At 38.3% G+C, this 12,072-nt stretch overlaps 1 protein-coding gene across 1 annotated transcript in view; it reads left to right on the top strand.

The window, feature by feature from the left end:
* The window catches only part of VWA3B (von Willebrand factor A domain containing 3B), a 175,609-nt gene that overhangs the window by 78,418 nt on the left and 85,119 nt on the right, over positions 1 to 12,072 (top strand). Inside the window, exons 10-11 of the mRNA XM_081832306.1 lie at positions 3,647 to 3,785; positions 4,846 to 4,977. Coding sequence (XP_081688432.1) covers positions 3,647 to 3,785; positions 4,846 to 4,977 — 271 coding nt within the window. The remainder of the gene's footprint in view (positions 1 to 3,646; positions 3,786 to 4,845; positions 4,978 to 12,072) is intronic.

Raw genomic sequence — 12,072 nt, 5'->3', positions numbered from 1 at the left:
CCCCTGCTTGTGTTCCCTCTCTCACTGTGTGTGTGTGTCTCTCTCTCACAAATAAATAAATAAATAAAATCTTAAAAAAAACTATTCAGTGAGAGAGCTGGAAGATGAAGGCAGTCTCTCTGAAAGCAGAACCCAAGCACTCCATGGTTGATGTTAACATACACGCATACATACAAATAGATAGCTTATGGACATATATAAAATGAAGGGGAGATCTTAAGAAAAAATTTCAGAACTGCAAGACCAGTGGTTCCAAACCAAAAGAAAGTTGCAAGGAATGTCTAGAAAATGGGTAATAAAGACCCATCCAGGATACATCATCACAAAATTTTAAATACTAGAGATAAAAGATCCTAATAGCTACCATTTATCCCCTCCCCAACCCCTGGTTGAGTTTATTTCATTTGTTTCTTTTTATCTTTTGGTCCTCTTCAGCCATTTTTCTCACCTTGCCTCTTGCAACCACCAATCTGCTTGTTCTTTGTATCTATGAACTTATTTTTTGTTTTCATTTTATTTGCTTTAGATTCCACATAGAGGAGAGATGATAAAAGTATTTGTCTTTCTCTGTCTTACTTATCTCACTTAGTATATTGTCTTCAAGGTCCATCCATGTTGTTGAAAATGGCAAGATTTCATTCTTTTTTATGGCTGAATGATACTCCACTGTGTGTGTGTGTGTGTGTGTGTGTACATATACATCTTCTTTATCCATTCATCTATCAATGGACACTTGGGTTGTTTCCATATCTTGGCTATTGTAAATAATGCTGCAGTAAACATAGGGGTGCATATATATGTTTTCAAGTTAGTGTTTTCTTTTTTGCATAATACCCAGAAGTAGAATTGCTGAATTATGTGGCATTTCTATTTTTTGAAAGATTTATTTATTTATTTATTTTAGAGAGAGAGAAAGAGCACAAGCATGAGGGACAGAGGGAGAAGGAGAGAGAATCTCAGGCAGACTCCATGCTGAGCATGGAGCCCAACATAGGGGTCTCATGACCCTGAGATCATGACCTGAGCTAAAACCAAGGATTGGATGCTTAACTAACTGTGCCACCCAGGCACCCCTTCTATTTTTAATTTTTGAGGAACCTCCATACTGTTTTCCACAGTGGCTGTACCAATTTACATTCCCACCAGCAGTGCATGAGGGTTCCCTTTTCTCCACATCCTGACCAACACTTGTTATCTCTTGTTGATTTGATAATAGCCATTTCTAATCTCTGCCTTTTAATTGGAGTATTAAGATCATTTCCATTTAATGTGATTATTTGGTTGGATTTAAATCTAAGATCTTGCTGTTTATTTTTTGTCTCACCTGTTCTTTGTTCCCTTTTTACTCTTCTACCTTCTTTTGTTGGAGTATTTTTTATGATGCCATTTTATTTTGACTGTTGGCTTAAACTCTACCTCTTTATTTTGTTTTGTTGTGTGTATGATAGCTTTAGCACTTATAGTATATATCTTTAACTTACCACTGTCTACTTTCAGATAATATTTCACTTCATCTATATCATAAAAATCTTACAACTTCCATTGCCCCTTCTGTCTTTTCTACTGTTGTCCTACACTTTATTTCCATATGCGATAAACCCACAATACATTATAATCAACTGTCATATAAATAGACTTAAAATGAGAATTAATATATTTTGTATTTATCCACATATTTGATATTTCTGTGGCTCTTTATTCTTTTGTATAGATCCTTGTGCAGGTTTGTTGGTAACAAAGTGCCTTAGCTGTTTTAGTCTGAAAGACTCTAATTTACTTTTACGTTTGGGAGATTTTTTTTTGTTTTGCTTTATATAGAATTGTAGGTTTACAGTTTTATATTTCAGTACTTTAAAAATATTTCTCCATTGTCCTTTGCCTTGCTTGATTTATGATGAAAACTCTTATATTATTTTTATGTTGTCTCTGGGTGCTTTTTTTAATCTTTATCATTGAATTTCAAATTATATATTATGTGTGTTGGTGGGGTTTTTTTTCCATTTTTCTTCTGTTTAGGTTGTTTGAGCTTCTTGTATATATGGGTATATTGTTTTATCAAAATCAGAAACATTTGGCCATATTTCTCCAAATATTTTTTCTGTTTCCCTCTTTCTCCTTTTTCTTAGTCTCTACACATATGTTAGGCTCCTTGATGTTGTTCTATGGGTTGCTTATTCTCTATTTTTTTTAGGCTTTTTCTCTGTGTTTCATTTTAAATTGCTTCCTATTGCAATGTCCTTTTTAAGGTTCCCTGATCTTCTGCTAGTGTAATGTCTGTTAATACCATGTAGTGTATTTTTAATTTTGGTAATTGTACATCTCTGTAAGTTTCCTTTTGTACTTTCCATTCCTTTCCTTGTTCTGCTTATACTTTACCTTGCTGAACATATGGATTATATTTATAATAGCTGTGTAACATCCTTTTCTACTAATTCCAGTATTTGTGTTATTTTAGGGTCTGTTTCTGTTGATCTGTTTTTCTTCTGGTTATGGGTCATATTTTCCTGCTTCTTTGCATGGCTCGTAATTTTTTACTGGAATGCAGACATTTTGAATTTTACATTCTTGGGTCCTGGATTTTGCTGTATTTTTAAAATACATGTTCTTTGATGCAGTTATGTTCCTTGGAATCACTTTGATCCTCTGGGGCTTGCTTTTAAGTTATGTTAACATAGGTCTAGGTCAGCCTTTAGTCCAGGGCTAATTTGCTTCTACTACTAAGGCAATACCCTTATGAAGACTCTCCTTGATGTCCCATGTATTAAGGAGGCTTTCCCCCTCTGGTTGTTTGGAAGATGAAGTAGCCCTGTGTAAGCTCTGAGGTGTTGATCTACTTACTCCTTTATGGTGATTTGTTCCTTAGCTTTAGTAGTTTCTTCACATGCATGCCGTGATCATTACTTAAACAAAATCTTTAGGGTACTCTCTGCAGATGGCCAGAGCCCATTCTCTCTCCCCTTTTTTTCTCTCTTTCTCCATCCCTTCCCACCCTCTCTGCTTCTATGCAGCAACCTCTTCTTCGTTATTTTGCCTACAAATTCTAGTTGCTTAGCCTTGGTGAACTCTGAACTCAGTTTCAAGTATTTTTTCCATCTGCTCTGCTCCCTCCTCCAGGTCTTGGCTGAGGCTGTGAACTTAATTTACATCCTGTTATGGGAGCCTGAGTCCCAATCACAGAAGCAGTCCTGCTCATACAACTGTCTGATGCTTAGTTATTGTAGGGATCTGGTGTTGCTTGATATTGTCCATAAGCTTCACTGAAGCTTCAGGAATGTGCTGGCATTACTAACTTGACTGTAGTCAGCAGGGTTAAAAGAACAAATGGTCTGAAGTCATAACTGAGGAAGTAATTTACTTTTGGCTTTGGAACCCAGTATTGGATTTATTTTTCAGTCCTATTGATTTTCCTAGTTCTGTTTTACTTGGATTGATGATGGAGAAGTGGAGGGGGTTAGTGATGAGGGAGCCAGCCCAAATGTAGGATTTTCCACAGAAAACCCTCCAAATGAGTAATCTACTCCCAGAAGATTGTGCATAACCAACACAGCACAGCTTGGCCTTTGTAGATGTATTATTAAGTTCTTAGGAAGATGCTGACATTGCCCACAGGCTCTAAAAATTCACTTTCAACCTATTTCCTGCCTAGGATTAAGTGGCTACAGGATAGAAGTCAAATCCTCTTTGGAAAAGTACGTAATGATTGCATCTATGTCCTCATTGATACATCTCACTCAATGAAGAGCAAACTGGACTTGGTGAAGGACAAGATCATCCAGTTTATACAGGTTAGATGGAGCTGTCAGGTGCATGGATTTGGGGGCCTTTGTATCATGAATGCATCTGCAGCAGCCTTCACCTGCACTGGTTATGAGAGGTACACAGGTGAGGTTTGCACTCAGACATCCACAGGAAAGCCACCTTAGATAAAAGCTCCCTTTTACCAGTTAGAGAATCATCAGTTCTCTTTCGCAGGCAGACCCTTCCTGTGGCAGGGTCCTTTCTGTAACACATGGGTTACTAAGGGAGTTTCAGTGTCCACTGCTTCATGTTTCCTCTGTCCTGAAACCTGTGGTGTGCACACATCTCCATTGTTTTCCAGATGCTCTTCAGCTCAGCATTTTTATTTTAATTTCCAGTATTTATTAGCAGTGTTGCATGCACTGGCCCCAGAACTGATGTGTGGGAGGAGTGTAGGCTGATGCTTAGGAGCTTCCAGTTCCTATTCCACCTTTGGTGCCTCCGACTGTGTGACTTAAAGCAGACTGCTCTCCTAACTGCTAGCCCCCACACCTACAGATGGGTATCCTGGTACTGTCGCTAATTAATGGCATTGGTGGGAATGTTACCACAGAAGATTACTACGGGGAGTGTTTGCGAGTACAAAATACAGGTTTTAATTTGATAAGCCTGTACTGGAGAAATACGGGCTGGTAGAAGACAAGTGAATAGCCTTTACGAAAACATGATTACCAAAACAGTGACACCATTTTGGATTTCTCTTCTTTAAGCAGATTGCATTTCCTGTGAGTATGCGGTATACCATCAATGCTAGTATTAAAGACAACAACTTTTAATGCCATATTATATATAAAAACTTATGCATGTGTGTAACATATGTAATATATTCATACATACATACATTTGTAAAAGTGTAATCTCCAAACTGTGTAAATTTTATTTAAATATTTTTTGTACTGGAAAAGATTTTCTCTTTCGCATGTAATTTTTAGCTTCCAGAACTGAAAATAGATATCATAGTGACTAAAACTTATCAAACTATGACCTGTCTTAACCTTCTCTTACATCTGAGTGGTGTTACGGTTAAATAATAATTCTCTCTTACAGGAACAGCTGAAATATAAAAGGAAATTCAATTTTGTGCAGTTTGATGCCCAAGCAGTTGCTTGGCAGGAAAAACTTGTTGAAATCAATGAAGATAATTTGAGAGGGGCTCAGTCCTGGGTTAGAGACATTCAGGTAAGAAAGATGGAGGCCGGGTCTGGGGGAAGAAGCCTGACTTGATCACCTACTGAGTTAATTCATGCCATGGAAGTTCTTGAGAAAGGGCTCTGAGTGCCAAGATGGCAGGGGTTTTGCACACTCATTTTGTTTACAATAGTCACATTCATCTAAGCTCATGAGTCACTATCTTAACATTTAGATAAGACTTTGTTCACAAGACACCATTTCCAGAGCTGGCGTTGGCTCAGATCTCAGCCCCTTTATGAAGATAAATTTCAAAATTTAATTTTTTTGTACTCAAACCTTCAGATTTGATCTTTCTGAGACCTCGTTATTGTTTCAAGTAATATATTGCAGCTATTTTTGCCAGTGGATTTTGTTCCAAAGTAGTGAACTGGTGGAAACACACAGAGAGAAGCTGGAGAGAGAGGGCAGCAGCAAGATACAGTGAGAAAGTGAAATAAATTCTTCAGTCCTGCCTTTTACTTGGAGAACCTTAAAGCTACCCCTCTTGGCATTTACACAGACTACTAGGAAGGAATTTCCTTTCCTTAAATCTTCTCTTGTCTTGAGCTTATCTTAATTTTTTAAAAGTTCTTTTTCCAGAACCATATAGCATTCCAGATATTTGAGATATGCTAAAATTGAAACTAATGGCTCTTCTCAAAAAGTCAGATGTAGATCACAGACATCTTTAGAATAGTTCAGTACCTGAGTTTAGAGTCCCAGATTTGACAGGGGGCCACAAATGGACACTAGTAAACCTCCTTGAATATTGCTTGTGCTGTCATTGGAATGTACCAGAATTCCCTTGGGATTGATTTTTTTTTTTAAATGGGAGAAGGGAGAAATAGATTCTGTAGGAAATAATGATGCCTGTAAGATCTTGATCTAACTGGCCACCTTATCCTGGGAAAGAATATCCAATTCATACCCAACTTGATAAATTTCCAGGATTAACCAGTGAAGTTACTTGAAATATATGCTCCCTCCTTTTACAGACCATAGGTAATAGTTAATTCAGAGCCCACTAATTTAGGGTTTGTCATGACAAGATATTATATATGTAATATCATTAGATAAAAACATTAATGGTGCTTCTTTATACAAAAATCACTAATGAGTAGAACCAGCCATCTAAATGGCTAAAAATCAAAGTATGATTCTGTTCTCTTCAAAAATCTTCATTGAAGCTCTCTTGCTCGCTTGCTGAATGTGCAAAATTTATTTTCAAGATGATCAGATTTCTCTATATTCTTTTGACTCTCTTGGCTCAGGAATCAATCCAGTGAATTCAGGACTACCACTCAGGTGTTCTGACAGTGCCATGTGCTGGTGTCGGAGCTGTAGTTCCTCGAGCAGGCATAGCCAGTCCTAGGGTCAGAGGAGCACAAGCTGGGGGCGGGGTCTGGGCCAAGGCTCCTGGGGGAGCAGGGAGGGAGCAGGTGCAAAAGAGGCACTAACTCCTGACCATCTTTCATGTGATTTTTAGTCTGGCTTTCTCCTAGCTTTTCTACCATCTTTTCAACATTCCCTGAACAGTGGGCTTGTCAACAAGACTATTGAGATGGGGCTCAGAAAGAAGAGTTGTACTGTTTATCATCTGAGCTACATTTCTGCTGCCCAAATGTTGAAGGAGTTTTTTGGTGTGTGTGTGTGTGTTTTTAACTTTTTAATTTTAAATCATTTTAGTCCTACAAAAGGGTGGCAGAGATAGTACAGAGGGTGCCTGTATTACCCTTCAGCCAGCTTCCCTAATGTTAACATCTGACATAGCCATAGTTCAATTGCCAAAGCTAAGAAAACCTCAGGGGGCACCTGGCTGGCTCAGTCCGTATAGCATGGGACTCTTGATCACAGGATCCTGAGTTTGAGCCCCATGTTAGTTTTAGAGCCTACTTAAAAAAAAAAGTCTATTTAAACAAAACAAAAACAAAAACTAAGAAAATCACATTGCTTCATTCACAGACTTCATTCAGAGTTCATTAGTCTTTTTACTAATGTTACTGTTCTGTTCCAAGATTCAATCCAGGGTCCCACATTGCATTTATTTTTTTTTTAATTTATTTATTGTCGAAATATAGTTGACATACAGTTTTATATTAGTTTCAGGTGTACAACATAATGATTCGACAATTCTATACATTACTCAGTGCTCCCCATGGTAAGTGTAGTCACCATCTGTCACCATGCGATATTATTACAATATTATTGACTATATTACCTCTGCTGTACTTTTCATCCCCATGACTTATTTATTTGATAACTGGAAGTTTCTATGTCTTAATCCCCTTCTCCTCTTTCACTCATCCCCCCATATTACATTTAGTTGCAGAGTCTCCTCAGTCTCTTCCAGTCTGTAACATGTCCTCAGTGATTCCTCATCTTTCATGACTTTGACGCTTTTGAAGAGTATTGATCAGGTGTTTTGAAGAATGTCCTTCAATTTAGATTTATCTCATGCTTTCTCATAGTTAGATTGGGGTTAGAATACCACAGAGGAGATGCGTCCTCCTCAGTGCATCATGTTGAGTAGTGTATGATGTTGATATGCCTTAATACTGGTGATGTTAACTTCGAGATTTGGGTAAGGTGGCATCTGCCAGGTTGTTCCCCTGTAAAGTTACTATTTTTTTCTTTTTATAGATAAGACATGTTTTGAATGAGATACTTTGAGGCTATACACATATCCTTTGTTTCTTAAACATTTACCCACTAATTTTAGCATTCAGTGGTAGATCTTCTCTACAAAATTATTACTGTGCTGTTCTAATGGTGACTTTCTGTTTCCTCCATTCCTTTTACATTTATGTGTTAGAATTCTTCTGTAACTGAGTTTCCCCTTTCTCCCTTTTATTTATTCATCAATCATATTTATTTCATTATGGTCTCATGAATATTGATTTACTCTTTCAGTAATAATACTATTGCTATTTATTTTGTTACTAAGCTTGTTCCCACTTTGGCCATTGGGAACTCTTTTAGGTTGCCCCCTGTGTCCTTCACATATGCATCTAGCTTTTCTTTTTCTTGAATACTTCCTTACTTTCTGGCTCTATGAGATGTTTCATGATCATCTTCTAGTTTCCTAGCCTCAACCCTGGAGTTTACCACATCTCCAAAGAACCCTTGTTTCTTTTATTAGAGAATGGTGTTTCTAAACCAAAATCTGGGCATTGAGGTATGCTTATTGCTGCTACTGAACTCACTGCTTCTAGGTCCTCTCAGTGGAGAGAGATGGGAAATATATGTATAATATCCCATCTGTGCATAAGCGGCTATATTCCTGTATCTATTTATCTGTATTTTCATTAAAGAAGAAAAATAAAACCATGAGTTTATACTAATACCTCTTGCACCCATCCACAGCCAAGGATTTATTTGTCATGAATGTGTTTCCTTATTTGTAACTTCTTTGCCCATGAAAAACCTGATTATCGCTATCTGTAATGTATTTACTTTTTTGTTCAACCCTAGTATACATATAAAGTAGTTTCAGAATTTCTAACCCATACTCTGAGAAACAAATTTATCAGCTGGAGTGCACTGTTTACACATAATTCTTTCTCTCTTTAGCCTTACAGTTTCCAGTCAAAAAAACTGTTTTCTAAAGTTATTAAGGCAGGTACTTTTTTACCCAACTACTTCAGTGTGGTTATGTCATTCATTAGTACATTAGTTCCCCCATATCCTAGTTGAATTGTATTTTAATTTGTACACGGCACTCTTGTTGGTGTGTGGGTCTATGGGTCTTGACAAATGCAGAGAGTCATGTATTTACACCTCTCTGACCAAAGGCACTGGCAAAAGGTAGGCCCAACAGCGATCTAGTGAGAATCCCCAAACTCCACTCCACAACCCAGGCCCTGGCACATAGTCCAGGTCATTGGAAGCAGTGGCGATAGTATAGCCATGGCTATCCCAGTCCCTGTTCTTCAACTCAGATCCTATCAAGTGGTCCAGTCTGCCGGCAGCGGCAAAAGCAGCAAAGCTCCAGCAGCCCAGTTGCCGTTTCACAACCCAAATCTGGAGGGCAGTCTGATCCATTAGAAACAATGGCAGCAGTAAGGTCCTCGGCCCCTCTTGCCCCCCATGCCACAGCACTGTACGAGTGGTCTGCTTGTTGGCAGCAGCAACAGTAGCAACATCCCAGGCTGTCTCACACTGCACTCCACGCCTGGGGTACGGGCAGGTGATCCCATACAGCTGTAGCAGTGGCAGCAGCAAAGCCTGGGGCATTTCTAAAACCAGGTCACCTGTAGATGGCATGACCTGCTAGCAACAGCAAAGTCCCTGATTGTCCCAGCTTCACAACTGGGGCACCAATGGGAAGTCCAATCCTGCAACAACAACAAAGGCAAAGCTTTGTGTCTTCCTGCTCTCAACTCAGCAGTATAAATAGAGTCAGGCTCAGCAGCTTCTGCTTGTATACCCCAGAAGGTCACCTAGCACCATTAGGCAGCCCAGAGACGTGCCTTTCCTGGGCTTCCTACAGACAGCACCAAATAGGAACTGAGTGGGAGCTCCAGCAGTACAAGAAGAACAAAGCAGACCAGAATAGGATTGCATGGGGTAGAAAATTAAATTGTCATTGGAACTAAAGCCCACAAACATAGGCTAAAATAAACATGCTAAACTTGAACAGGGTGACTGCCTGCTAAATGACATTTAAATGGGAATAATCTCCTAATATAGTAACCAAATTGTCCAGGACATAAAAAAATCACTCATCATACCAAGATCCAAGAAATCCACACTTGACTGAGAAGAGCAATCAACTGATGACAGTACCAACAGAGCCTCAGGGATCTCTGGGACAGTAAAAAAGAGGTAATATTCATACCATCAGAATTCTAGAAAAGAGTGTGGGACTGAAAAAGTATTCAAAGAAGTAATGGCTAAAAGCTCCCCAAATTTGGTTGACAACATAAAAAGTACAATTCAAGAACCTAAGCAAACCCCAAATAGGTAAAACCAAAGAAATCCATACCATGACACATTATATTTAATCTTCTGAAAACTAAAGACAAAGAAAAATCCTAAAAATAGCCAAAGAGAAATAACACATAAACTATAAAGGAATACCAATTCAAATGACAGCAGTTTCTCATCTGAAACCATGAGACCAGAAGGAAGTGGCACAACATTTTTCAAGTGCTGAAAGAAAAGAACTGTAAGCCATGAATCATCTTTCTGGTGAAAATATCCTCAGGATTGAAGAAGGAAAACGACAAGAATTTGATGCTGGGAGACATATCCTTAAAGAATGGCTAATGGAAGCTCTCCAAATAGGAAGAAAGCTTGGACCTTCAGAAGTAAAGGAAGAACAGTAGGATGGGTATATAAAAGTAAACATAGCAGAGAATCTGTAACCTTATGAGTTGCTTTAATCATGTTTTATGGTTCAAGCAAAAGTTTAACACCATCTAATATGGTGTATAATAAATATAGAGGAAGTACTTCAGATAAGGGACCTACATGGAAAGGATAGTTTGAGGTGGTAAACCATCAGTATCAGGAGGCTGTGATAAGTTACACATATGCATAAGAAAATACCTAGAGCAACCATGAAGCCCACTACATAAGGGAACACACTCAAAAACATTACAAATAAATCAGAATAGAACACTAAAAAAAAGTTCAAATAATCCATGGGAAGGAAAGGAAAAATAAGGTACATGAGAAACAGAGGAAATACACAGAAAACAAAAAATGGGAAGCTTAATTAAATATCAGTAATTACATGTAAATGGTCTAAATATACCAATTACGTGACAGAGACTGGAGAGTAGACAAAAACATGATCCAAGTCTATGTGGTCTGTAAGAAGCTCCCTTCAAAAGTAACACACAGGTTGAAAGTAGAAGGATGGAAAAGATATATACACACTAATTTTTAAAAATCTGGAGTAAATATGTTAATATCACATAAAGTAGACATTAAAGCAAAGAGAACTACTAGAGACTTAACATGATAATAAAAAGATCAACCCAACAAGAGGATAACAATCCTAGCTATACTCGTGGTGAACACAGCACATACAAACTTGTCCAGTCATGGTGTTATACCCCTGAAACTAATGTAACATTGTGTGTTAGCTATACTTTAATTGAGAAAAAAGAAGACAACAATCCTAAATGTGTATGCACCAAACAACAAAGCTTCAAAATACATGGACCAAAACCTGATGGAGTCAAAAGAAATGATAGACAAATACAGCAATTCTACTTGGGGACTTTGGTACCCCAGTCTTAGCAGTTAATAGCACTATTGAACAGTCATCAGGGATTTGGAAGAACTGAACAACACCTTCAACTAACAATATCTAATTAACATTTATAGAACGCTCCACCTGCCAACAGACTACATATTCTTTTCCAACAAACATTGACCATTCACATAAATAGACCATATCTTGAGTCATAAAACAACCCTTAACAAATTTAAAAGAATTGAAATCATACAGTATTGAGTCACAGATGTCTTCTGACTGTAGTGGAATCAAACTAGAAATCAATAACAGACACCATGAAAATCTCAGAACACTTGGAAATTAAAGAACAGGCTTTAAATAATTCACAAATCAGGGGTGCCTGGGTGGCTCAGTCGTTGGGCGTCTGCCTTCGGCTCAGGTCATGATCCCAGGGTCCTGGGATCGAGCCCCGCATCGGGCTCCCTGCTCTGCAGGAGGCCTGCTTCTCCCTCTCCCACTCCCCCTGCTTGTGTTCCTGCTCATGCTCTCTCTCTCTCTGTGTTAAATAAATAAATTAAAAAAAAATCTTTAAATAATTCGCAGATCAGAAAGGAAATCACAGAGAAAATTCAAAATTTCATAGAATTAGGGACACCTGAGTGGCTCAGTCGGTTAAGCATGTGCCTACGGCTCAGGTCATGATCCCAGGGTCCTGGAATCGAGTCCTACATCAGGCTCCCTGCTCAGTAGGGAGTCTGCTTCTGCCCCTCCCCTCCAGTCGTGTTCTCTCTCTGGCTCTCTCTCTCTCTTAAATAAATAAGATCTATAAAAAAAAAATTTCATAAAGTTTAATGAAAAGTAAGCAAAGCATGAAAATGTGTGGAATGCAGCTAATACAGTGCTGAGAAGGAATTTAA

This window comes from Leptonychotes weddellii, chromosome 10 (assembly GCF_054177405.1).
Source record: "Leptonychotes weddellii isolate Sample4059 chromosome 10, ASM5417740v2, whole genome shotgun sequence".
NCBI lineage: Eukaryota > Metazoa > Chordata > Mammalia > Carnivora > Phocidae > Leptonychotes > Leptonychotes weddellii.
This window is presented reverse-complemented; position numbering and strand designations above follow the sequence as displayed.